The sequence below is a fragment of the Falco rusticolus genome, chromosome 1 (genome assembly GCF_015220075.1).
Source record: "Falco rusticolus isolate bFalRus1 chromosome 1, bFalRus1.pri, whole genome shotgun sequence".
Taxonomy (NCBI): domain Eukaryota; kingdom Metazoa; phylum Chordata; class Aves; order Falconiformes; family Falconidae; genus Falco; species Falco rusticolus.
The window spans coordinates 20,106,923-20,133,962 of record NC_051187.1 but is presented as its reverse complement, the minus strand read 5'-3'; the positions used below and the strand labels follow the sequence as shown (position 1 = coordinate 20,133,962).

Below are 27,040 nucleotides of genomic sequence, written 5' to 3'. Positions count from 1 at the left end.
GGACAGCGCTCCCGTTCGTACAAAATTTATTGAGTCGCTGCGGGGGGGGGGGGGGGTGTACACGAACCGGGGAGGGGGGTACAAGAACGGGGGAGGGGGGGCGTTGCGGGGGCGAGGAGCCGGGGGACAGCACACACACGCTGTTGAATATCAACAGTACTGAGGGGGCAGGGCTAGGCGTAGAGGTCCTCGCGGTCGGCAGAGTAGACCTCCCCCTCCTGCAGCAGGGCGAAGTTGAGGAAGTGCGAGGGGCGATGGACCTCGTGGTAAAACTCCTTGGGGTTGGCGAGCTGCAGCTCGTACTTCATGTTGGGGTCGTGGCGGACACCTGGAAGGGAGAGTCCGTCACCCGCCTGAAAGCCCCTCCCGCCCCTGCCGAAGCCCGCTGCCCTCACAGGGTGATTTTCAGGCAGCCCCGTGCCAGAAAAGAGAGTTCTCTATCCACAAAACCATCACCCTGCAGGTCCCTGCCCCTAGAGATTCACAGAGCAAGGCCCCGCAGTCCTTTCCTGCTCATCACGTGTTCCGCCTGCCTCGCTCTCCCTTTCCTGACCCCTCCTGTTCATCACACAGAGATCTGCAGCTACTCCCACCCAGGAACCCCCTCCCTCTTCCCTTTCCCATTACCATCTCCTCTGCCTGACAGGGATTAAGTTTCAGTGGCAAGAGACCAGACGCTACCAGCCATCTCTCTCACCCCTCTATCACAGCGTGCTCTTTTGCCACCAAAAAAATCATTGAGAACTGAGAGCCCAGCGCTGGTACCAAGAAAAGGTCAGCCCACAATGCTGGTATCGCTGCCAGCTGCCCCGAGGAAGGTCCAGCTTCGGAACGGGTAAGCAATGCTTCCCTGAGAAGCGATTTCCTTCTCCTCCCAAGCTATTCACATTGCCCCCCCTTCCCGTCCCTCGGCCGGGGCAGCTCACCCATGAAGTTGTAGTTCCAGGACCCCTGCGCTGGGACCATGAAGAAGCCGAGGAAGCGATCCGACAGCAGCATCTGCACCCTCTCGTAATGGGACGGCAGGTAGCCCTTGGGGTTGTTCCCTTTGTCTGTGTTCTGCCTGCCCCACTCATAGCCGCTCGGGGTCAGCTTGTAGGCTGTCAGCGTGCAGGAGCCTGGCGTAAAACTGAAAGGAGGAAGAGACGGGACAAGTCAGGCTGATCTGGGTGGAGGAGGGAAGCCAGAAAGGAGCAAACACTCCCTTTTCTGCCGAATTTTCAGTCTGAGACCTCAGCGTGTTCCCCAGCACCCACGCACAGAGGAACCAGTGGGGGGGTCCTTCAGAGGGGCGCACGGCAGCCTCCCCGGCTCTCACCTGCAGGTGATGATGATGGTCTTCTCCCCATCCCAGGAGGGGTTGTCAGCCATGACCTTGGCATGGGTAGTGACATCCTGCGGCGAGAGCTGAGGGGACTCGTTGGGCTGGGTGTGAATCCACCCCAGGGGTTCCATTTCCTGACAAAGAGCGTTTTAGAAAGACGTTTAAAACAAGACTGCTTCCAGCAAGACAGAAAGCACAGGGGCCCCCAAAGGCTTCCCCTTCACCTGATCCCAGATCAGGCTGGCTTCAGGCAGAGCCCCCCACGTCCCACATCCAAGCAGATCGAGAGAAGCTGCCCCGCCACCGCAGGTCCCCGTTACTGGAGACGCTGCTCCTCCACCCACACCGGGAGCAACAGCTCAACTCACCTTGAGATATTCCACCCACACCGGGAGCAACAGCTCAACTCACCTTGAGATATTCATGCTGCGGCAGCTGCCCCGGGAGATGCACGGTCTGGTGCGTTCCCCACTGGGGCACCATCACAATGCACCGGATCTCCTTCACTTGGGGGTTATCGGGGGGGCTCACTCCGTACAGGTAACCTGCAATCTAGGAACACAGACACCCACCTTAGAAGCCCAGAAGACACTTCCATGTAACCACGTGAGAGCGGGTGGCCCTGCCCTTAGTGCCCGAGGAGAGTATCTCTTGGCTGGCAGGTTCTCACTAGAGGAGAACACCAGAAGTTTTGTTCAGTTTGAGTTCCCCCCCCCCCAAGTCTGAGCTACAAGGAGCCATCAGGACCCTGCGAGAACTTGTGCACTCAACCGTACTGCCAACATCTGCCTCATACTGCCAACATCTGCCTCGAGCACAGAGGGCTTCACACAGACAGCAGCAAGTTCCCAGCCCTTCACCTAGTCCCTGACCGCCCAGGACTGGTGTGCACCCCTGCAGCACGAGTACAACTGTGATAATCTTGTTGCACACTCACCTGGGCCCGCAGATCGGAGATGCAGATGAATTTTTTCAACACGTTCTTGGGAAGGATATACGTGTAGCCCGTTTCCTTTATATCGTCTGACGAAACATAAATGTGGTTTGTTCGCAGGTGGAGGTTGGCAGCAGAAATTGCTCTGTGAAGAGGAGACGATTATTAGAGGGTGCACAGATTCCTTCCTGAGCACTCTGACCTGTTCCACCCCCCACAGCCCTACCTGACTCGCCACTCAGTCTTGGAGGAGAAAGTCTGGGTTTCGTAGTTGCTGGTTGTAGAGGTGATGATTTCATCCCCGTGTTTGTTAACGGTGCGGGTCTGTGTGGCTGTCAGTTGTGACTGCTCCTTGGTTTGCTTCTCAATTTCTGCGATCTGCTGTCTCTGCTGAGAGGGGGCAGAGATCTCCATGCCCAGGATAATGTCTCGGATCTCTGACTGTGTCAGGGATGCAACGTTCACACTGAAAGAGAAACAACCACCCAAGTCAGGCATTTCAAAATATATTCTGGACTCTTCTCACCAAGGCATAAGCCCAGAACCTCCACTTAAGGCACTATGAAAAATGAAACTACAAAGTTTTAGACCAAAGGAGGGGCCAAATCACAAGATGCACAGATCAGAAAAAGGTTTGGTGCAGACATTTTTATCTGCCTTACTAAAAGCAATTAACAACCAGTTTCCCCATGGAGCTGACAGTTCACTGCCAAAGACCCTTGAAAGTCTTCTGCTCTCCACAAGGAGCACTCAGCCACAGTCTGTGGAGCAGGAGGGAAAGGGTGACAGGATTATTGCAGCTGGACAGTGGCTTACTTGTTCTTCTTGCCATAGTCGGCAAGGATGAGATCCTTCAGCTGCACCTCCACCTTGATCCACTCCTCATCTGTCAGGGTTGGCCAGATGTGGTGAGGCTCCGTTATGGTTGTCTTATCTGGTTTCAGAATAACTTTGGCTCGATCGTTATTCACATGTAGTGCCCGGAGAATCAGAATCAGACGAGAGAATGCCTTGGAGAAGAAAACAAGATGCAGTTCATCAGAAAGAAGGGAACCAAATACACAAGGCCCTAGTACAGCTCTCTTCTGCTTGAGCACACGGACACGGCACGGGAGGCACCAGTGCAATCAATTGGAAGGCAAATCCAGGCAGACTCAGAGCCAAGTGCTCCCAAGCAACAAATTGCGAGGGATCTCGGAGGCCTTGGCTCCTGCCTCATCTGTCAGTGGCAAAGCAACATGCAGACTAGGCATGCTGTGCTTACCGTGTAGGAAGAGATGGTTTTCAGCCAGTCATCATAGAGATTGAAGAGAACCATCTGAGGCTCGGTAGCCTTCAGGATGAGATCACCAAACTTTTCCACTTTCAGACAGGCCTGGAAGGGCAGCTGCAACTCTGAGCCTTTGATCACGATATTGGGGAAATCCAGCAAGTGCACCTGAGTTTATCAAGAAGAGGGATTAGCTCACAACTACTGCAGAACATTGGTCCAGATCAAGTCCTCCGCAGGAACACAGAACTGTCCTGTGATCTCCCAAAGATTTTCTACGTTCTCGCAGAGCAGTATCTGCATTGTTACCTCAAGTGGGTCCAACATGCCCTTCCGCGTCACTATGATCTGCTTAGGCTGCTCCTCCACAGGGAGCGATCGAATCAAGGCAGCCACTTCTTCAGCTGTCTTCCACTTGGCCAGCTACAGAAACACAGCAGGGTTAGAGAAATATCTCTTTGCTAACAGCAGTGTCTCCACACTTTCAGGAACTAGAGAGACTCAAACCAAATTCTAAAAATACGACTGGAATTTATGGCTTGTTCCAGATCAGTGACAAGGCCCAGCATTTCCTTCTTACTGATCACAGAGGGCAGTTTCTGTTCCTGGAGTTCAGTTACTCCTGACTGGCTCAGAAAAAACAGCTGGCTACACCACCTCCCTGGCTTTGCCACCTGAGAGTCTTCTCACCACCCTGGATGTACGGCCAAGTGCAACGCGATTTGCTGTAACAGTGAGCACAGCACTGTTTCTCAAGCCCTGCTTGATGACGCAGGCACTTTACACCTCAGAGCCTCAAAAACCTGGCAGTAGCAATGCCCGTGTTCTTTTCCTTTTGCATCCCATACTAATGCTTGCCTGAGCACAGGTGACTCACTGGACCCCGGAGCTCCAAACCTGTTAAGAGGGAGGAAGATGGAAGACCTGCATAATGGCACTCAGAGGCACGCTTTAGCGGTGGACTTGGCAGTGCTGGGTTAATGGCTGGACTCTCTGATCTTAAGGGTCTTTCCCAACCTAAATGATTCTACGATTCTATGATATTTTCTGTGTGAGTGCCCCAAGCAGTCAGAGCCCATCCCCAGCTTGCAGCCCAAAGCACAGCAGGCAGCCAGGCCCTACCTGTCCTAGACGCTTCTGCCCTGCCCACACAGACGTGTGAATGATCTTCAGGAAGAGCTGCCCAGTTCTGGGATTGAAGATGAAAATGGCTCCATTGATGGGTTTCGTGGTCAAATTCCCTTCAAAAGTCTGAGAAAACAAGCAAAAGTGAAAAGTACAGGAGATAAATGTAGCCTATCCACACCTTTACACAAGAGCCGACTCACTGTGTGCTCTGAGCAGGAACTGTACGGGAAATCTAAGAGCTGCTCTGTGCACACTGCAAACACGTGGGTGCACGTTGACTCCTCATCATCTTCACGCACGCCTGCACAACCCCTGAGCACACGACACCTACAGTTCCTGTCCCTTCCTCCCGAGACACATCTCTGGCCTCACCTTGTGAATGGTCACCCTGTACACATTGGTGTCATCCACAAACCAGATGATCTGGTTAGAGAAGAGCTCTCCATAGTTCTGGGAGGAAAGGTATGGCTCTGTGGGCTCAGATGAGTACAGCTGCAACCCCTTGCGGATTCGTTCTCTCAACACATACAGCGCAGGATTCGCTTTCATAATTTTGGCCATAGCCTGCTGGATCAGAGGTTTGCTCCCCGGGAACCAGTTCCCATAAGCACTGAAGAAGAAAACAAATGGAAGACCAAGTTGTTGCCATCATCTCCGAGATGAAGAGACAACAGCCGCACACAAGTCTTCCCAGGCAGCAGCCAGGCACCCTTCTGCCTGCTGACTACTACTGTACGATTTCATCTTGCCATGTCCCTGGGAGCTGTTCAGCTGCAGCTTTTCCCTATGCCACCTCTCCGCGGGAAGCCACAGCACACACCTGCTGCAGTCCCGGGAAAGCTGTGCTTTCTCTAACAAGCACACTGGAGCGAGGTCTGCTCGCTGGCACTTTACATTTCCAGCAAAGAACAGCTGTCTCCACTCGTAGCAGGCCTTGAAAAAAGAGCTGTCCTTCAGCTCCAAGAACAGTCTGACAGAAATCTCTTATGAAAACAAATGATCGGTGAGCTGGGAGAACTGGACGGTTATTACTGTATGAGCAGGAGAGGGCAACTTGAAAGGACTGCCTAGTTGCCTTATCCCATTCCCCGCATACCCCCGGCTTCTGCCTTCTCCCCTCGTCCTCCTGGCTACAATACAGCCCAGTTTGGAGACGCGCTAAGGCACAGCCACAACTACCAATTACAGATACAACACAGAAGCTGCAGCTCTCACCTGTGCAAGTTATAGGCCAGATCGATGGCAATGAGCACACCGGTAGGAGATGGATAGATACTCATGTTGTCTGTAGTGTAGTCCAGGAACTTGGCTCTTGCGTAGCGCTCGATATCATGGGAATCGTAATCTCCCCAGCGCAGCTGGATATCTATCCAGTACTTCTGAGTGGTGGTGCTGTCCATCACATCTCTAAGGAGAAAGCAAGCCAGAGCAATTTAATCTCGCACAAAACTCCTGCAGTTGCTACATGTCTTTGACAGAGTAACTGCCACCAAGCACGAACACTGAAACCGGCTACTACCCACACACCACCCTGCAAAGGGACTCCACTGCTGCTCTCAGATATCAACGGAATGCAGAAGCTCCTAAGAGAAACCCTCAGCCAACGATGAAGCAGCACAGTTACTCCTCTACTACATAGTCACGAGGGTCATCTCCCCCGGGAACCGCCTGGTGAGGATTCAAACTGAACACAGCACAGGTACAGAGAGTGTCTGATTCACTCCAGGTTCTGGCCCCCAGACAGCACAGCTCTGTGGGGTTTCCTGAAGAATGCTTCAGAGCTGCTGAGCTCTGGCTCAGGGGAAATGTCAAGTAGGGGAGAGAACAGGAGCAGAGAGTCTTCATGTTTTGCAGGAGGCTGCACTAGGTGGTGCTGCAACCATCTGCCCAAACGAGCCCTGCACTTTGCCAGGCATGACTCTGTCCTCCTGCGTCCCCAGAGAAAACCAGCTCGAGGTGCCCGAGAGATACGGGCTCTGGCTCAGGACAACAGGCTCCGCAGCTCTGCTCTGCAGCAAAGTCAAGGAGAGGGAAAAGGAAAACACTCACTTGGAATCAGCAAGCAGTGATGGACGCGACACATTCCACTTATAGGAAGCAAAGAGAAGGATATCTGCACATGAGGAATTCATCTTGTATGACTTCCTGGGATGGATTGTCTCTTTCTGCACTGTCTCAATCTCCAGAGCATCCAGCTCTTGATCAAATACCTGGGGAAAAGGCAGCCAGAGATGAGTTGTGTTCAAGCAACCTCGCTAAAGCATCTGTCCTCAACACAGAGTTAAAACAGGCACCCAGGAAAATCCCATTTCCTCCGCTTCTCTGTCCAACCGCAGAAGAAGGATTACCCTGCTACAACCCCAGGCCAACCTCTGCTGCCAGCAGGAGGCTGCTGGTACACAAGAAGCGTGCATGCACTGCACAGAACCAAACCAAGTGAGCACACCACTCACCTGACACAAATCCATTACAATGCTCTCATGGATCTTCTGCCACAAGTGAGCTCGGAAAATCTGAATGAGAGAAATCTTCAGCGTGGGGATCTTGCCGTGCATAAATATGCCTGTCAAATCCAGCTGCACCTGAAACCCAACATATACCTGCAAAGGAAAAGCAGCTGTGAGAACATGCAACAGCACAACTGATGAAGTTTAGAAAACAGAACAACTGTTAAGGAGGTTTAGTTCATCTGCAAGAGATGTTCTGAAGAATTAGATCAATTAACTGCTCTCATTTCAATGGAAGCTCCTACAAGTACAAACTCCAGGTACTTACGTTGGCTCTGTTAATAGTAGGAGACCACCACAGGGTGAATCTTCTGTTTGGAATTTGGTTCAAACCCGATCTCTGGGCATTTGTCAGCTTTTTCCACTTCATGGACTCCTCAAAGCCACTGGCCTTCTCCCTACAAGGGGCAGACAATTGCTTAAGGCATCCCTCGTCTCCGCTGACTGCCATGAGCCACATGTAATACAGGCAGGGAATACACACACCGGGAGCAGGGAAGATGATTTCATGCAAAGAAATTTCCATGGATTTGCACGCTCAGGTTCAATTATACCCAGTCCCAGGTGCCCTCACAACTGAACTCTACAGTGTGCTCAAGTGATGACAAAAGTGGAAGAGGCTCAACAGAATCAGTACAGCTTGAGCCGAGGACTCCTCCTGGTGCACCACTAAGCTCCAGTTTGCAAGGCAAGGCCACATCAACGTTTCTCTTACCAGAAGAGACCCTCCCACGTGGGGAAGTAAGTGCCCTTGAAGAGAGTGTGCTCCAGGATTCCTTCCACTCCACCAAGTGCCTGGATCATATCTGTGCGGTAGTTGTTCAGATTCCAGAGCTTGCCATCATGGCGCTGGTGTGTCCACCAGAACGGGTTCTGTTTCAGGACCTGGAGACAACAGCGCACTGGTGAGCTGCTTCGTATTCAGATCATTTAACCAACTGCACTAGTTGTAGGAACCAAGATTACGATGACAATAACGTCAAAAGCCTCACGCCCTCAGTCCTGGAGGACACAGCTCATCTACAGTACAAGTCGGTCAGTACTAATATGCAATTCAGACTGGGTAGGCTCTAAGATGAAGTTTTTATCTTTCAGGGACTGGCCTTCTACAGAGCTGCCACTGGAGACTTTAAATAATAAATGTTTCCACTGTTATTAAAAAGATTTTGGAATGTTTGTTTTGGGACCTTTTTTTCCCCCCTTTCCAAAACTGACTTCTTAACACTCAGTTGCACTACGTGGGGTGCTCCCCAAGACACTGCCATCGATCCAAACACTTCAAAAGTGGCTAGCTACAGATTTTGGGAGCACATGGTTCTCAACAGCTTCTACCAGTCCCAACACATGGCTCTAAGTTCTTCCTGCAGCAGAAAGACAAGGAAGTGCACCTCCAATAATGCAAGGTGCAAGGACATTGTCTGGAACAGGTATATGAACATCAGACTCAGCCAGAGAAATTCCCGGTCAGTACCTGATACTGTTTGAAGTCAGTCCTGACTCTCCATCCTTTATCATAAGCTAGGGTATGTCGGTCCTTCTGGAAAAGGGTGTTAATACGAGGAATTCCCCTGTCCCATGAGTCCTCCAGATCCTCTAGCGTCAGACGCCTGAAGAAAAAGAAATCCCCACACTTTGTTACCTCTCAATTCTGCAGCAATCCATTAATTATTATTTCAGGTGATGAGATCACAGAATAGACCTGGGGGCTCTGGCAGGAGATGTTCTAAATCGCCAAGCACTCAAGAGCTCAGCAAAGTGTCTATAGCCATCACTACGAACACACTTATGTCAAACAGCTGAAAGAAAAAGCTTGCCCTTGTAAGTGTGCACAACTAACTGCAAAAGGGTCTGATGTCAGCTTTTCCTGTCACCACCTGCCATACCACCTCCCTCAAACAGTGCCACGGGTGCACTTTCAGCCTGCAGAGTCCACACCTTCTCTAGAGGCAAGAGTGCAGCTTTGCAGGCAGCCTGAAGCACGTATCACAGGGCCAGCAAGGTCTCCAGCATCCTGAGACAGTGCAAGCCTTCACACCACTGCCTGTCCTCACACACAGGTGTGACTGCACACAGCAACATACCTGTTCTGGGCTATAGCCTCCTGTCGCTTAAGGGCATACTCTGCCCAGACTCGCTGAGAGTCAATGAATTCGCTTTCCCATGGCTGGATGTAACGATACAAATTTGGGATGAGCTGGTCCTCCTCGTGACTCATTCCTGAGCGGAAGTGAGTGATGCCAACATCTGTCTGCTTGGACCACCTGCAGCAAAGAGGCACAAGAGTAAGGTAGGAGCGACAGCACTTCACAGGTCACGCTGCCGTGACCTATTGTAAAGGCAACAGATCTCTGTAACACAGCATGGTTTAGCATTCTCAGGTATTTTCATGGGAAAGCACATCTAACTGAACACTGAATCCACGCAGGCATTAAAGCAGCAAAACTCACCTCAGGTCAGACTGTGGAATGAGAACGTGGCCCATGGAAAGCATGCCCAGCCCCCCCAGCTCTTTTGGGGTATAAAACACCACTGGTGGGAAACGGCTGGGCATTTTGGAATTCAGACCGATTTTGATGCGAGTCTGGATTTTATTCTCACACTTCACCAGCAAATCAAGCAACTCCTGAGTATTTACAACAGCTTCCCGGAAATAGGTCATCAGGCCAATCAGAGCTGTATTCCATTTATTGACAATCTACAAAGGAAAGCAGAGGATCAGCTCTCAGCCCATTCTCCAGGCATGTCACACATCTCTGTCACACATCTTCCTCCCACCTTACCTTAGTGAAGGTTGTGGAGCCAGATGCCATGAGGATCTGCCTCACTCTGTTGTGAAATCTCTGCATAGACTCATCATCCACACGCAGAAAGCACTGAGCTGTGCGCTCCTTGGTGACCTACAAGAGCCCAGGCCCATCAGTTCCTTCCTGGGAGCCCCCTCTCCAGTACAGAAAGACAAGCTCTTGCCATCAGGCCTTTATACAACACGGGGAGAGAAGCGGCTGAACAGCACCTCTACAGCTTCAGGGCCCCCATCATTCCCAGACAAGAATTCCCCATCCCTCCCAGGAAGGAGAGCTCATACTGAGCTCATTTTAGCTCCACCTGCTAGCAGTGCCAGTTACACAGCTGGTAAACGCGTGGTTAGCCCCCACCCAGGCAGTTGTAAGCCCTGCTTCGATGCCAGGTACAGCAGGGACTGCTCTCCCACCCTGCCAAACCCTCACCCTACCTCATTCTGCAAGTTCCAGACGCCGTCCTTGTGGGTGAACTCCTCATAGCTGGTGCGGCACTTGGGCAAGATGCGGCATTCAAACCCACACATGTTAAACAGCAAATTGGGGTTATCCTTGCTGTAAACGGATACGAAGCTATTCTCCCACTGCACTGTGGTGACCGATCGAGGCAAACGATTCTTGATATCCCAGAAAACAGCACGACCACTGAAAAAGATGTGCACAGCGACAGACTGTTTGTTACTGAAGCAAAATAGCAACCGGGCAACTTCCCAATGCCATCCCAGCACTACAGTCTCTCACACCCATCACTCGCTGTCAGAATTACAGCACTGACCCCTCACCTCTTCCTACTTTTCTCCCCAAGCACCTGCCTATCAGTCTCCAACAGTGATTATGACTAATTTTTCCACCCTCCCACCACTTGTTTTTTCCAGGCTGCAGCACATACAGGTTCACATCATGTTTCATGAGGCGCATCCGAGCATCCCGGGGCCAGCACTTCTTGTTGTTGTAGCCTACAATGTTCTCATTGTTGGGATCTGGATGCTCTGTCAGGTACCGCTGAATCAAGTCTCTTGCCTCATCTGCTGTAAACCTGGAAATGCACAGAAGAGGATCTGGAGTTACATAACCAGCTTTTCAGAACACCAGTCTGCCCAGACAGATAAGGACTTGCTGATGGATAGCTGTTTGCCATAGCACGTTTGAAGGTACCTATCCAATTTCCATATCCTCCCTCCAAAGGGGCTTTGGTTTCATTAGCACAGAGCAAACCATGACTGTCATCTTTCCATGAACAGATGTAAAATTTTATGTCCACTTGCTGGGAAGCCAGAAAAGGCTTCTTTTTCCAGTGGAAAATCTGTAACAATTGAACTTTTGACATGGTTGCTTTTCTGCTGGTCCAGTTGTCCTGCAAAGACTGTCAATTCAAATATTCCTGATCTTTCTTAGCAGAGGGAACAAAAGCCTGGAGCAGGAGCATGCTAATTCCCACTTTCACAGCATCTGCTGCAAGATGCCAGAACACCAGTTGAGGAAAGCAAACACCATTGAGGAAAGCAGGGCCCCAGAGGTCTCACCTGAAGAAGATGTGAATACGGTCAATGTATCTGCAGAAGAGGCGAATGGGATGGGCCACCTCAGTGGCAATGTCTTGGAAGCTGAGGAAGTCATTAGGCATCTGGGGAGGCCCAGCCATTTCACTGGCACGGTGCAGACCCAGCACCAGCAGGTCCATCACAAGCCCATAATACTGGACAATGAAGGAAGCAAACTGCAGTCCACGAATGATCCCATAGGAGTTTGTGTGATTCATGTCCTAAATAAATGAAGGGGAATTGCGAGAACCTGTCACAATACATCGGAGACATTTTACCTGAGCAGTTGCTTTTCAGCAGGACCCAGAAGGGTTTTCTTACTCGCACATTATTTCTTTCTTTGGCAAGTCTTGTGTCCCTTCCTCCCCCATGGGTCCAAACCCTCTCCATTTTACAGTCCACATGCCCCCTTTCCCAACAGCAATCATCACCTTGTAGTTGATCACCACGTTGTTCTTGGCTGTCATGTAGTCAGCAATGTTGTGATCAACAATAAGACGCAACAGCCTGTTGAGCAACGTCAGATCAATCTTCTCATACATCTTCTCAAATCGAGATTCCAGCATCACGTTGCATTCGCCTTCACTCGTTTCCCAAACATCTTGCAGATTATTAATGCCTGAGAAGACAAACAAGCTTGTCATGTTATCTGACAGATCAGAACGCAGATGCACAGTTCCGGGCACAGGAAGTCGACCTATTTCTCGTAACACCTGATTTTTCACCCTCTGGTCCTTCCAGTCTATCCCAGAAATGGGACCACAAATAAGTAATCAACCACAAGTGCTATGGAAGTTCTCCTCCTCCAGTATATACATAACCTACACAATATAGCCTCTGATAGTAATGACTATTGACTGCAGGTTGCAAATATGAAAGCTCAGCTCCCAAGGGGCTCGTAGGAAGGAAGCTTCCGAGAAGCAAACTCATTTTTGCAGGGAATACAAGACCCCCACTAACCTTGGCACCACTTGTACACCAACAGTGGAGGTGGTTCAGTGTCAGCAGGTTTGATCCATGGAGGGAAGAGTCTTCGCTTATCGGCCTCATACCACAAGTACTGATCCAGATAAGCATCTGTGATTTTCTCCAAGGGCTCAACATCATAAACAGGAACTAAGTGGCTGTAGAGATCCATGAACTCAATACCCACCTAAAAAAAGAGGCAAAACGGAGACTTATAGTTGACAAAGAACACACAGTCTTAGTGCCACTTAGCTCCTGAATGCAGCGTAACTTTTAGTATGGTCTGCCTTTCACCAGGACACTTACCTCCTTGAAGGCTCTCTGAGTTAAAAGGTGTCGTTTGATTCGGGACAGAGCTTCATGAGGATTATCGTAAGCCTGTTCAATCAAGCCCAGCTCCTCTCTCTGTGACTGATTCAGGCGAGATTTCACACTGAAAGCGAGAAAGAACAGCTCACCTAAGCATGAACAAGCTAACAGCCACTGCATTAAACTGGTGATGGATACCGTTCAACCAAGCAGATCAAGATCCATAACTCTCCACACCCCACATCCCCAGGCTTAGCAGCACAGCACTGTTTTTGCCCGAAGTGGCAGAGTCCATGAAGAGCCCCCAGTCACCCTTGGCAGCACTGCAACCTTTACCAGTCCATCAAGTAATTTTACAACTCAATTCCAGGAATGACGGATAACAAAAATAGCTTCAGAAGCTTTTCCCAGTGCGTATGTCTGCTCCTGCAGAACACAATCACTTCCCACTGCTCACCTGTAAGCCTCCTTCAGCCTCTCCAGGGCTAATATGAGCAGCTTGGTGTCATGCTTGTAGGACAGTGGGGGGAAGGGAATGGGCGAGAACCTCCTGCTTTCCAGCCAGTGCACTGTAGTTGTGTACACAGCAACTGCCTCTTCTGCAGTGATGTAAGGCCCGTCCTGCGGAACCACACCACCAGCATTAGTCAGTGAAAGCTCCTCTATGAAAATAGCACCAATTTGGGTAACCTCAGACAGGACAAAAGTACCTTCAAGTAATTATGCTGCCGTTCCTGCTCAGCTTTCAAGTACAGTCTGGTCAGCCGGCCCAGATTCTTCTTACAGACGGTTTTGTCTACCGTGGCACCCCGACGGATCCGCTCCCTGTTGTAGTGAGCTGTGTTTGTCCACCAGTCAGCTTTTGCCTTCACGTACCTCAGGATCATGTTCTCAATAGGAGTTGGCAGCCCTGGCACCTGGGGAGGGACAGTAACTTGAGGGAAGCAGGAGTAGGAACCTTCAAAAGAGCAGTTCCACCTGGGAGATGTTAAAATTGAACCAGAAGGCCAAGCGAGAGACTTACCTTCCAGGGGATATTGGCCTTCCAGCACCGCCAAGCCTCACTCAAATGCTGCAGGATGGTTCTGGCTTTGTTCTGTTTGATTCCTTCTGGCATCATGTCCAGAATGTCATGCATAACGGCTGCTCTCAGCTCCAGGTCAAAGTGAGACTCCACACGCTGCTTCGTGACAGTCTTTGCTACACCCTTTGAGTGACGGCCTGGAAAAAGCAAAGCATTTCAGCAGTTCTGACATTACTGGGTGGTGTTCCTCCTTCTTCCTAATATGAGTGCACAGACATTCAGGATGTCTGAAGAAACTACACTGCCACAACATCACTGATGAGTTTGGAACAGATGAGTAGGAGGCTATGGACTCCACAGTGCTACAGAGCAGGGAATCCTACTTCCATTTGGAATCTATTCTGGGGGCACTGGTCTCATAAGAGGTCTAAACCAGTCAATAGCTCGGAGGACTGATATGGAGCATGGATACAGACCACCAGTGGGAACAGAAAACTGGAGTTCAAGCTGACAAGCAAACAGTATTAATCTTTACCACACACTCCTCCCATATCCAAGATTTACAGAGAGTGCTGACCTTCAAACTGCCTGGCCAGCAGATTCCCCAGCCAGCGTTCCAGCAGTGGGGTGATGCCCCTCATGAAGAACAGCCATACTCTCCAGCCTGGAGCCCAGAAGCCACAGCCAGGACCTTTGCCCACAGGCCCCTAGAAGAACAGAGACATCGTAAGTGCAGGTCACTTATTGACAATCCAGAATCACTTCCTTGTTCCTCAGTTTACATGGGGTCATCACCATGTGGCAAGGTGGAACTCACTGTGTTAAACCTGTAGTAGATGAGATGTTTCAGGTCCTTGCACATACGAATCTGCCTCATCAGTTTGTACTTGTATCGGTACATTCCTGTCAGCTGACCCACATGGGCAAAGATGTACTGCAAGCCATCTGCCAACTGAAACACGGGGAGCAGAGTCAGAGCTAACAAGGAACACCACACACACTGCCTCAGGAAGCAGGTTTATTTTACAGCCAGAAGCACAGTGTAATTGGCTATGCAAAGCTCCAAATACTGACTCATACAATGACCAATTCTCATAAATCAGGGTAAAAGCAGACTTTCATGCAATCCTGCATGCTTTCATCGTTCCCCCTCTTCTCCGTAACACTGCAACATTCAGTCGTTTTGTGCATCCTATATAAATCCGCTCAGACATTCCATTCCTCCTCTTAGCTTCCCCTCCTCACCTTTAAATAAAATTTTTAAAAAAAGAGGCTACCTGAAACGCATCCACGTTTCCAAGTCTGTACTGGACGTGGCTGTCCACCACCAACTTAGTCAGCCGCAGAACCTCCCGGCAGAGATGGAAAGCATTACCGAAACGGGATTTTTTCCTTTCCTGGAAGAGAAGAAAACCCAGAATTTATGTAACAACGTTATGTAAGAGCAGAAACAGCTCCAGTTTGGTCAGTCCATAAAACAACTGAACAGTTGAGGCACTGTGGCCTGTCTCACCACACTAGCTACTTAACAACCTTCAATTAAACTTCACTCTTGAGTAAAATAGCACACGGGCCAATACCTTAGTGGTGAGGGTCTTCACAGGCTTCAGGTTGAAGTTGTAATCCAAGTGAAGGTAGTTCAAGTTCTTTCTGTGGATCAGCAAGTTCAGCATATTGTAGCCCTGGCGACACACCTGCAGGCCTACTTCCACCCAGTCCAGCTTCGTCGACTGGAAAAACTTTGTAGCCTTGAAGGAACGGAACAGGTACCTGGAGAGAGCAATGACTATAATCAGCTCAGTCCCCTACACAGACTAGCAGTTCCCCACTGAATAGACACCCACTTACCTCTTCTTCTGGGCTTTGGGAGGTCTGTGCTTGAGCGCATTCAGAACATAGTATTTCAGTAGCTTCTGATAGGAGACTCGCACTTTCACTGGCTGGCCTGCTGGGCAGTGCTCACGATACCTAGAGATAAACAATCTTTCAATTTTTCAGGTAACTCACGTTCCTTAGAGAACAAGTCACCTCCAAACACTCTCCTAAAATCTCTAGAAACCAGTCACCACAAGATGGTTTTATTTTATTTTCATTGTAACAAGACAGCAATGTCACAATCACTACAACACCCCTTCCCCCAGGAAAGAACTCACCAGTTCTTGACCAGTGGGATATCGAGAGCTCTCCGGGTCCTCCCAGACCTCAAGTTGAAGGGCCGTGGGGCCCACAGCAGGGCGATGCCGTTGGCTGTGTTATCTGTGTAGAGCGGGGTATCCTTCAGGAAAGGTTCCACAAACTCTGGCAACTCAAACTCTTCATCATCATCAGGCAACGGTTCCTGACTCTGAAATGCAGAAACACCACGTTTTCTGGTTGCTTCAGTTAGTTCAGTATATGCTGCTATTAGAAGCAAGGTTACAAGCAAGACGCTAAAGCCCCATTGCCTCCACACAAGTAGGGTCTACTGCAGGCTCTCTTGGACAGTGACTCACCTTGACAGAATGTCTGTGTGAAATGGGGTTGATCAGTGGATCGAAGTAAAAAGCTGGGAGATCAGGATCTTCTGTTTTAATGAAAACGACGTTTGGAGTATGATACCTATGACACAAAATATGCATTAGAGCATATTTTGCTCTAAAGCTGACAGCTTTCCCCTGCTCTCCCTGCTCTGGAGGCTGTTGCACTTACCAGGTCAGGTGGACGTGGTGTGGCAGGTTATTGTACAGGTACGGGAAAGCGATTTTGTACTCTGTCCTGATCGGCTGTCTGATGATAATTTTGTTGATGTCATTAAATTCATTCCAGTCTTCATCCCTCAAATAAGACAAAAATAAACTGTTATACGAACATTCAGGGGGACAGTAAAAAAGGCAAACATTTTTAACTGAAGACAGGGTAACAGCATTTTTCCTTTAGGCTTCTCTTTGCAGTAACAACAATTCAGCGTCCCCAGCAGCAAGCACATCACAGACTTAATGCTAATAAGAGCAAATACCCAGGAATAGCTCACTCAAGGCAAGACACTTGATAAAAGATTAACCCTCCCCAGCCCTTTCCCAGACAACCACTTCACCTTCCTCCCAAACCCAACACTTACTGAAGATTGATGTCTCTAACAAGAGGCTCAAACTTAGGACCTCCAGGAATAGCCATGTTCAGTGCCTTGGAGGTAAAGAACGCTTTCAGGTCAAACAAATAGAAATAGTTGTCATCCACAAGGTCAGTGAGCAGCTGATTGGCCAGCCGGTACAGTGTGGACATCATCGGGAGAGTGAACTGCCAACGCTGGTATGTTGAACCATTTACGTACCTGCCAAAGAACCAAGCATGGACACTCAGTGCATAGCCAGGAGGCAACTGGGCCTTTACCAAAGGACAAGAAATAACCAAACACCTTTCATCACCTATCATTTGCAGAAAGCATCAAGAACAGCTAAAACATGGGTCCCTCTAGACAGAAAGACAGGCTGCAGTACTCCTAAAGACTATTATGGACTACATCTGCCCAGAAAACACTGACTGCTCCAGCTCCTCTCCTCGTTCTTATCCAAACCGAGACACAGTATCTGTGCACTCTTGGCAATTATCAATCCAAATTCCAACTAGACAACACAGGGTACTATCCTTATGACATGGTAAGAAATGCCAAAGTTTTAGCAGCAGCCCTCCTGGACAGAGAGGCTTTGTTTGCCCTCTCTGGATGCTGAAGACAAGAGCTGCGGCTCTGTAACCATCAGGTTCTCCCTTCCATCCTTGAAGGAATTTTTTTCTCTGCCACCCCCCCCCCCATCACACATAGCCCAGTGTAACACAATCAAAGGTTAAATACTGCTACGTATAGGTAATTTCTGTAGTGCATTTGTTTTTTCCCTCTCCTAGCGAACTGTGCTACCAGAAAGGCACGTACTTCCTGTTGTCTTTCAGTGGCTGGTGGTCATAGAACCAGTCCAGCACAGGGGCATCCTCCTCTGGATCCAGCTCAAGCTGAATTGCTTCCAGGGGCTCCACATCCAGGATGTTATCAGCATAATCCAGAGGAGGTTCTTCATCATCAAACGGGGGGAATCTCATTCTCTTGAAGTGACGCCTGTCCCTCTTCTCTCGCCTCATCATAATCCACATCGACCTGGCAGAAACCCAGAGACCATTATATTGTGGACAAATGAACGTTTACTCACAAGTTCTCACCGGGGTGAAGGAAGAAGGCTCTTACCCCCACTGAGCAATGTACACCGGCTCTATGACCCAGGGAATCTCATTCACAAAAGAGATGGCGCCTGTGATATGGTACAAGACTGGAACATCTCGGATTTGCTCCCAGGGCATGGGCATGTTCTCCAAGAGCTTCAGAACAGCGTGAGGCATGTACTTCAGAGCACTACAATCAGAAATCAAGGAAAATCAGGGTTGGAAGGGATCTCAAGAGAATAGCCATCCATCTGTCACAAGCCCAATTACCCCTACACCTTTCACTCCTGAAAACTGCTCATCTAACCTGTTCATAAATGCCTCCAGTGACAAATTCATAAACTTCCTACTCTATCTTTGCGCTTCATGTGTTGCACTACCAGAAAATTTTCTAATGGTTTGACTTCCAGGAGATTGTTAAACATCAAGAACGTTACAGATGAAAATGGAAAAGTTCAGATGAGTTTCTGGAGTTTTTATGGGTAACAGTAAGTTAGTGCAATGGATCACAATGTGCATATGATACTCTCTGAACCTAAACAGTGAAAAACCACTCACAACGCTTTTTGATCTTGCAAAAAATGTAGGCTGGCTACTTCATACTCTCTCCCAAGTTCTTCTAAGCCAATGTGTTATCCAGAATAATGTTTTTCTCATAAATTCAAAGCAACAACTTCCTCTTCTGCACTGCTACCCAAGTGCAACTGATTATTCTGTCCTCACCAAGCTACTATGCTGCCTTCTATGCACAACTGACACGGCAAGGCCTCTGCAGAAGAGGCTCTCCCTTCACAGATCAGCGAGAAACTTTGACAAGGCAGCAGAGAACTGAGCTCCCATGTGTCACATAGCCGGGGGGTCCCTTACCCCAGGTAGACACGTTTGTCGTGACGGAACTTCCTGTTGGTCATGTCACCGTGGTCGCGGATGATTTTACGGACGTGCTCGGGGGGCATGTCCTCCTTCTGCGCGTCCACGAAGCCGAATTTCCTCTTCTCCGCATAACGCTTGGCCTGCAGCTGCTGCCACTTGCGGGCTGCGGGGATAGAGAGGCAGCGGCGTCAGGCCCTGCCCCGCTCGGTGGGCCTGGGGCGCGGGGGCCGGCCCTACCCACCTTTCTCCTGCAGCTTCTCCTCAGACATGTAGTCGGGCAGCGGCGCCAGCGGGGTGGGCACCGGGGCGCAGCCGCCGCGGTAGGGGAAGACGGCGGCCATGGCGACGCACCTGCTGGGGTGGAGAAGGGCTCAGGGCGGGGACGAAGCCACCTCCGGCCTCGCCCCCGCCATCCCCCCCAGCATCCCCCGGGCCCTCAGCGCCCCCCGCCCGCCCTCACCGGCTGCCGCGACGCCCCGCGCTTCCCCACCACAATGGCGGCCCAGCGTCGTCGCCACCGCGCCTCAGAGGCCCGGATGTGGGCGGGGCGCACAGTCATGAAGGCTAGCCAATCAGCTTTCGGGGCGCCTCGGAGACAGCAGGCTCGGCCCATCAGAACGCGGAGGAGGGGAAGGAGGCGGGACTAAAGCCGGAAGAAGAAAGACAGTGGTCTCCGGAGCACACTTCCGGTGGGACGCTCGGCCTTCTCCGGTCCCGCCTTTCGCTGGTTTCGATTGGCGAACAGGGGCAGCGGTGACAGCTCTGCGGCGGCTCTGATTGGACAACGTTTAGCGCTGATCACCCCAAGCTACCTGTAGGGGGCGCTGCGGGACTAGCGGCGCCCCGGGGCGGGAGGGGGCGTTAGGCCTCGGGGGGGGGTGGGGGTGCGCTCTCCCCCGGGGGGCGGTGTGAGGGCCTGGAAGGCCCCATCGGTGCGGGCAGTGCCCGTTTCGGCCCCTCCGGTGTCCCCCCACCAGGGCCTGGGCCCACCCCCTCCCAGTCCCAGGCAGGGTAGGGGGGTGCTGCACCCCAGAGCCGCCGGGCAGCGATACCTCCCCCAGCCATGGCAACACTACGGCCCCTAACGCCTCAGCAGGTAGCCCCCCCCTTGCTGCCCCCCGCCCCGGCGGCACAGATGCCCCCCGGCCCTCTGTGCTGGCCCAGCACCTGGTGAGAGCAAGGCCCAGCTCATTGTAGGCAGGCAAGGGGGCTTGGGTGGGCACTCACTGTAGGGCTTCTGCAGAGTGGGGGCTCCCTGGGGCGTCCCCATGGGGAGAGGGGCCTGTGCTGGAGGGGACTTTGACTCCTGGGGTGTGGGATGGGGCTGAAGGGGGAGCAGGTGAGTGGTGGGCTGGGGCGTAGCTGCCTGGCAACTAACTCCCTAATGGAGACATTCCCTGTATGGGGGGATTTGAGGGGCTGACCCCTTCCCAAAGCCCTGCAAGCCAAGGCTGTGGCATTTTTCATCAGGACAGACAAGCACGGGGAATCCCAGCACCCAGCTGCAGTGAGCTGCAAAGCCACGGCTCATCCCACCGTAGCAACGTGGGGAAATCCCACCTGATCACAGGCTCCCAAAACAGGCTCCCCTGGCCCGCCACCCCTCACGCCACCACCACCCCTGTACACAGCATCCGTGTGACAGCAGGAATGCAGTAACACAATCCTGGCCTTGAGAAACGTCCCTGCTGTGGGCAGAGGCCATGTGGGCAGAGGCCAGAGGCCGGAGCCAGTGCTGCCGAGCAGATGCAGAGGCTGTGTGCTAAGGGCAAGGATCGGTGGAGCAGCTCCTGAAAAACTGGGTGTAAATGGGTCAGACTAAAGAGAAAGCTCCAGCTGCCAGCTCCTCACCCGCTAGGAGCTGTGAGCGGCACATGGGCACCTAAACACCACCTGAGGTGAAAAACCCAAACACAGAGTAGGTATCTCCAGCACCTGCAAGCTTCCCGGCACTCTCCACAAATAGAAATGTAAGCAGCTTTGGCCACAAGTCGTCTCCAGCCTCCCTCTGCCCACACACATCGCTCATCTTCCCCTACCCAAGCAGAAATGTATCTGCTCCCTTGTTTTCCTCCTCGAAACAAGAGCCAGCCACTCTGAGCAGTGTGTTGTTTCAGCCTGACCCCAGCTTTTCAAACCAAATGTGAGATTTTGCGTTAAAGGTTATTTGCCACATAGAAAGCACAACAGATCCAGTGGATTTTTCAAAACTGGTACACGTAACCCTGAGAGGGATGATCTTGCTTTTGTACACAGCGTTGTGCTGCTGGGGAGGAGTTCAGTGTGTGGCAATCGGTGGAGAAAAGGAAACGTGGAGTCAAAAAAATATAAAAATTCTGATTCCTTGTTCTAGGAAGCCTCCGGGGACAGGCAGAGCAAACCACAGGGATCCTAGCTTTGCTGCAAGCCGGCGTCCAGCATCAGGAATGAGCGAAGCCACATGCTGGGTACTCTGCCTGCAGCCTGCCCTACTTCACAGTCAGCATGTTCCTAACTCCACAGGTTGCAAGCAGCTCGGTGCAGCAGGGCTAAAGGCAGAGCCACAGTGGGAACTGGCATCGTCCTGCTGCCGTTTAGCCTCCCCGTTGCCAGCCCCAAGGGAAGCGGAGCCTCCCCTTGCCCAGGAGGGCAGGAGAGCATCAGCAGGAACAGGCCAAACCTTTATCTTCCTCTGTAGAAAGGAGGGGGGCAGGGGAAATCCCAAGAGATGTAGACTGTGCCGGTGTATTTTTACTCTGCAATGGGGAGACATAGGATAAAAAGGACTGTGCTAAGCAGTAACACCCCTGGAGCAGGCTGGGATGCTGAATCCCTTTCTCCCTCTAAGCCCCTTCCCCTCAAGGCATTTCATTTTCAACCATTTATTAAAGGCTCATGTTAGTAAGAGCTTTTGCTGCTGGGTCAAAGCGTTACACTGCGCTGTGCAGCAGAACTTTTCATTCCTAATAAGTGCCTAAATCCTCATAGATGCCTATGCCTGAAAACTCCACATCTGTGGGAAGTGACCATCACATAGCATCATCCTGACTAGTGACTGACACTCTCCCACACTCATTTATGGGCACTTAATAGATCTGGGAACAAAACAACATGGAAAAAACTCCAGAAGTTGGCTGCCCGACCCCGAGCACAGCACCGCACACCCGCTGCCCAGTGCTCTGCCCCCAACTGGGACCCCACAGTGGGCAGCATCCCACCCAGACAGGTCTCAGCCTCTCCCTCCATCACCCACCTGGGACAATGTCCTCGGGGAGGACTCATGAGTTCAGGATTTGGCTTTTACCAGCCCTGCCCTCGAGGGTAAAGCCATAGAGCCTCTCTTGTCTGGTGCTCCCATGGGAAGCACCACAGAGAATGCTGGGCTGAGTGCAGTGTCCCCTGGCTGATGGTATGCTGTGGGCTGGAGCACCAAGGGTTTAGAAACCCGTGGTGTTTGGATGTCCAGAAGAGCAGTGGGGAAACAGCACTCCTTTGCTCCCTTCTCATCTCAGCGGTGCCTCAGGGAGCTGCGAGAGCTGTCGAGGCTTCTCCGAGCAGCTCCCTGTCGTCTGACCACATCATCCAAAGGTGCAGGGGGAGCAGAGCCCCAGTGCCTGCCCCAGGAGCACCTTCTCTGCTGTGCAGGGCCCAGGATCTGCAGCCACAAGAAAAGCCTGGATTCTCTGTTAGCATGGACCCTCCACGCAAGGTACTGAAACAGCCACATTGACTCTCCACTGCGCTTTGCTGTCCTCCTCCAGGGGCTCGGGGCTGCTTATCCCCCAGACCCTGCGGGGAAGGGGGCTATTGCTCCTTCTCCCGCTGCACATCCCGGCTGGACTTGAAGAAGTCACTGCGCAGCAGGCGGTAGAAGAGGATGATGTTCATGGGTGTCATGATTGCCATGCCCACTGTGCCTACAGCGTAAGTTGCTGGGGGCACATTCTCTCGATTGAGGAAGAGCCAGTGAGTCATCCAGGCCAGCGTGGCGATGCGAAATACCACGTAGGTGCCCAGGTTAATGATGCTGTTGAGGCGGTAGCAGGTGGTGTGCACCAGGTTGGCCATGAGCAGGATCTGCCGCAGGTGGAGGAAGATGGAGTTAATCTCCACCAGTAAAGCCACGAGGGCAAACCCGACATACTGATGCAGCAGCACTGCAATACCGAAGCAGACTATCACCTGGGAAGGAGAAAGAAGAAAGGCTGAGCCCAGGAGCTAGTTGCTCTCAGCTGCTGCAAGCCAGAGCCCTCCATGCTTGGGTGCAGCGTGGAGCAAGGTGGAAACTGTTATGCCAGTGCCAAACTGCTGGTCATCACCCCCCACGTACCTCTGCAGCCTCCAGCTAGAGCTGCAGCTTTGGGCAGGAGATAAAGCCTCCTCACTGTTGCATGAAACCTGAGCATTTGGTGGTTTTTTTTTCCCCATGGGAGGAGAGGGAAACACTTCTATAAACTCCAGGTTGGCACAGGAGACAGCCAGACCTAGCCCTGCTTTTGTGGCCTGGGGAGTGTAGCTGGTTGTGGCCCAGCAGGTTTTTCCACACACAGACGGCTGAACTGGGTGGGAAGGGAGACCTGTAGCTCAGGGCTACGGTTGCTGCTGGCTCATGGTTGCTGCTGGCTCAGGGATTCTCCACAGAACAGGCACGCTGCAGGGATTAAAGGGCTTTGGTGCACGAGAGAGCCCCGTGGGATGCCTGGAGCCTGGCCTGAAGCACCCTGAGGCTGCTGGATGCCGCAGCAGAGGACAGGACTGCTGGGGACACACTGGGCACGATTCCTGCCCAGCACCCTCCCTGCCGGGTGGGGGGACAGGCTCTGCATACCCACACTTTAGCACACTCAGTCCTTTCTTCAGTTTATACCATTAATGCTGTTCTCTGTATTGGCTCTTTAATGAGATTATCTGCTCCCTGCTCGTTAAGTCACTGTCTTGGCCTGAATTAGTTCTATTGTGGAGATGACCTTTTGACTTGCGAGCAGGAACTGGCAGAGCTGGAGGGCTCACTGGGCTCTCTGACCATCGCCTCCCCCATCTCAGCTCAGGTAGGTCCCAGTGATGTGCCTGTCCCCCCCATCCCCAGGCCCTGTTTCCCCCCCTCTGCCTCCCCTGTACCCACCAGTGTCTCTGCTGCCCAACTCCTGTGCCAGCCCCCTGCCCTGCAGCATCTGACACGCTCTGGCATTCGGACATTGCAAGAGATCAACAAGAAACCCACACTGGGCTCAGCCAGCAGCAAGGTAGGCAGCAGGCACTGGTGTGGGGCTCCTGCACTGCAGCTGCTCCAGCCACCTCAGCCCCGTGGCCACGGCTCTGACCCAAATGAGAGGAAAGCACCGCGGGGAGCGGGATGGGGAAGGGGGTGATGTACTATGTAAACCAAGAGCCAGCAGGAGCTGAGCTGCTTGCCTGTACTGGTGGGGACACCTGGGTCACTGCCTGCCCAAGCCACTGCTACGGGCCAGACCCCAGCTCTCTTCCCCACTACTCCGTGCACACATGTTGTTTTTCCTACCCCATCTTTGGGTGCCTTTTTACAGACCCTCAAAGAGTACACAAGTCCTGCAGGACCAAGAGGAGCTCCAAGCCCTGCTGTCCAGACTCCTCTCCCCAGACACAAAAATCAGACGTTTTGTAACAGGCAGCAAACACCTACACTAGCAGTAGCAGGAGCCCTGCTCCTGTCCCCCAGCCCCCCTGGTGGTACAAGTGCCAGGGTCTGTCCCTCGGGAGCAACCGGTAGACTTACCACAGAGTGATGGAAGAGCAGTTCCCAGGACTGGTGAAGTTTCTGATTGCACAACATGTCCACAAAGTCTTCAAGGAAATAACCTGGGATCAGAGAGGCCATGAGCAAAGAAGGGGGCCAGGAGGGGCTGTGACAAGGGACCCCCTGCCCAGCAGGCTCTACCTGACTGGACTGGGCAGCCCCTCTGGGGAAGTGATGGCCACAGCTCAGCCCAGACCCTGCGTGGGTGGTGAGAGCGGGATCACATGCGGCAGGTGAAGGAAACCGGTGTGTTTTGGGTCCCTCCTGCAATCACTCCATAGGATGCGTTCCCAGTGAGAGGCACTAACTGATCACTTGCATCAGTTCCCGGAGAAGGGTGAGAGCGAAGGCAGCACCCTCACCCTTGTTACCATCCCAGAATCAGACCCCTTTCCACCCTTACCAGCTGCAGGATTCACTGCCACCAAACCAACCCCACGTTGGCATTTTAGATAACTCAAACCTCCTTGCTGAGCTGTAGCCATGCCGGGAAGCCTGTTAGCACTGAATGGTGACAGATCTGCAAGAGGGTGACAAGGGGGTGGGTTGCGGGGGGAAGGCTTCACATAGCCAGAGGACTCAAAACTCCCACCCTCCACACCGGCAGGCAGGTTTAGCTTGAGGCTCTGGGGGGACCTGCACCAAGCCCATATCATGGGCACTTTTGGGGTGCCCCAAGCCCTGGCTGCCCCATGGGGACGGTGGTGGGCAGTCTGGTGCCCAGTACCTCCTGGCTGCGGGTGCCGTGGGACAGAAAGGAGCCACTGTCCTTTGCCAAGAATAGAGTGATTGTCTGGGGTGCCTGAGACATCGCTGCCCACGACGTGGCTCGAAGGGCTGGTGTCAGGCACCGACATGCCCCTGGGGACCCCCCGAGGGGCAGAAGAGGGGGCAGCTCGCTCCCCCCACCTCACCTACAGAGACAGCGACCAGGCTGTGCGCCCCGGGCGGGTGCGTGCCCACCAGGTCCTCGGACAGCCCAGGGTGGAGGCAGAACCTGCGGGGGAGAGGGGCTGTGAGTGCCAGGCAGTGCCTCTGGTTCCCCAGTTCCCTTCCAGCGACCCTGGTGCCCACCCGGTGCTGCTGACCCCCCCGGAGCCCTCCTGGGCCCCCTATGGCCACTCCTGTCCTGTTTCCCCTGGGTTCTTCCCTATCCCCTTGCTGCCTCCTTGTCCCTCGGTCCCCCTGCACCCCTCGATCCCTCCTCCATCCCCCAGTGCCCCCCAGTTTCCAGCTCCACACCCTCCTCAATGCTCCCCAGGGTCCCCCAACACCCCCATTCCCTCTGGTGGGCTCAGTCTCCCTCGGTGTCTGCAGGTTCCCGTCGGGGTCCCTCGACGCCCCCTTTCCCCTCTAATGCCACCGGTGCCCCCTGGCAGCCCGGAGCAACCCCCCGGCCCCAGATGCCGCGGGGGGCCCCGGGGGCCCCGGCTCACCCGGCCAGCGCCCCGCCACCGCTGAGCACGCTGTGCGCCAGCGACGTCCAGATGTTTCGCCACTTCCAGCGGTTGCGCCGGGCCGAGGGCGGCGGCGGCACCAGCCGCTCCAGCCCCCGGTTCAGCAGGCGGAAGGCAGCGAAGGAACCGGCCACCAGCAGCAGCCCCGGGCTGAGAGCCATGGGCATCCGCCGGCCCGCAGCCTGCCCCGGGCTCCCATGGGCACCGGCCGCGCTGCCCGACGGCTCCGCCTCGCCCGGCCCCGCGGTCCGCCCCGCCACCGCCCCGGGCACCGGCACCGCCCCGGGCACCGGCACCGCCCCGAACCTCCGCCACCGCCCGGCCCCGCCCCGAGCCCCCGCCACCGCCCCGGCCCCGGCCCCGGCCCCGCCCCGAGCCCGCGCCACCGCCCCGGCCCCCGGCCCCGCCCTGAACTTCCGCCACCGCCCCGAACCCCCGGACACCGCCCCGGCCCCGCCCCGAGCCCCCGGACCCCGGCCCGGCACCGGCCGCGCCCCGAGCCCCCGCCGCCGTGCCGGCCCCGGACCGGGGCGCCAGCGAGCACCGGCCCCGCAGGGAAGGGCCAGGGGGGCTGCGGGAGCCGCCCCACCGCTGGCATCGAGTGCCGGGTCCCACACCGGGGTCACAGCAGCCCCCGCAGGCTGGGGGCACCGTGGCTGGGAAGCCGCCCGGTGGGAAAGGGCCTGGGGCTGTCGGGCGGCAGCCGCTGGAGATGAGCCCCCAGTGTGCCCAGGTGGCCGAGGAGGCTGAGAGCATCCTGGCTTGTGCCAGAAACGGTGTGGCCAGCGGGAGCAGGGCAGTGACCGTCCCCCTGTACGCTGGTGAGCCCCCACCTCGAATCCTGGGGTCGGTTTTGGGTCCCTCACTGCAAGAAAGACACTGGGGGGCTGGAGCGTGTCCAGAGCCGGGCAGGGGGCTGGGGAAGGGGCTGGGGCACAAGGCTGATGGGGGGCGGCTGGGGGAGCTGGG

At 53.4% G+C, this 27,040-nt stretch overlaps 2 protein-coding genes across 4 annotated transcripts; both read right to left on the bottom strand.

Annotated features, from left to right (window-relative positions):
* Positions 1-36: 36 nt before the first annotated feature.
* PRPF8 (pre-mRNA processing factor 8) lies at positions 37-19,430 on the bottom strand. 2 transcript variants are annotated; one of them, XM_037374494.1, is made up of 43 exons: positions 19,323-19,430; positions 19,104-19,213; positions 18,857-19,025; positions 18,015-18,179; positions 17,709-17,927; positions 16,899-17,111; positions 16,490-16,615; positions 16,294-16,399; positions 15,955-16,145; positions 15,650-15,769; positions 15,382-15,571; positions 15,079-15,198; positions 14,619-14,753; positions 14,379-14,508; positions 13,802-13,998; positions 13,488-13,694; positions 13,235-13,398; positions 12,775-12,901; positions 12,463-12,655; positions 11,934-12,121; positions 11,485-11,723; positions 10,851-10,997; positions 10,396-10,606; positions 9,944-10,060; positions 9,611-9,858; positions 9,245-9,424; positions 8,635-8,770; positions 7,879-8,048; positions 7,432-7,561; positions 7,110-7,256; positions 6,706-6,866; positions 5,872-6,063; positions 5,029-5,266; positions 4,651-4,779; positions 3,838-3,951; positions 3,523-3,696; positions 3,075-3,268; positions 2,485-2,724; positions 2,262-2,403; positions 1,736-1,876; positions 1,319-1,458; positions 927-1,129; positions 37-328 (listed from the first exon to the last, which is right to left on the bottom strand). In XM_037374494.1, the coding sequence occupies exons 2-43, from the start codon at positions 19,201-19,203 to the stop codon at positions 174-176; spliced, it is 7,008 nt and encodes a 2,335-aa protein (XP_037230391.1). In that variant the 5' UTR covers positions 19,204-19,213; positions 19,323-19,430; the 3' UTR covers positions 37-173. The 2 variants fall into 2 exon arrangements, with proteins under 2 accessions (XP_037230391.1, XP_037230400.1); XM_037374503.1 differs by having other exon boundaries at positions 19,104-19,216; positions 19,323-19,401.
* A 2,277-nt stretch (positions 19,431-21,707) lies between these two features.
* On the bottom strand, positions 21,708-26,348 carry TLCD2 (TLC domain containing 2). Of its 2 annotated transcripts, none has more exons than XM_037374471.1 (4): positions 26,051-26,348; positions 25,529-25,611; positions 24,594-24,676; positions 21,708-23,023 (listed from the first exon to the last, which is right to left on the bottom strand). In XM_037374471.1, exons 1-4 carry the CDS (start codon positions 26,236-26,238, stop codon positions 22,646-22,648), a joined length of 732 nt encoding a protein of 243 aa, XP_037230368.1. In that variant the 5' UTR covers positions 26,239-26,348; the 3' UTR covers positions 21,708-22,645. The 2 variants fall into 2 exon arrangements, with proteins under 2 accessions (XP_037230368.1, XP_037230375.1); XM_037374478.1 differs by having other exon boundaries at positions 21,708-22,918.
* Positions 26,349-27,040: the final 692 nt, after the last annotated feature.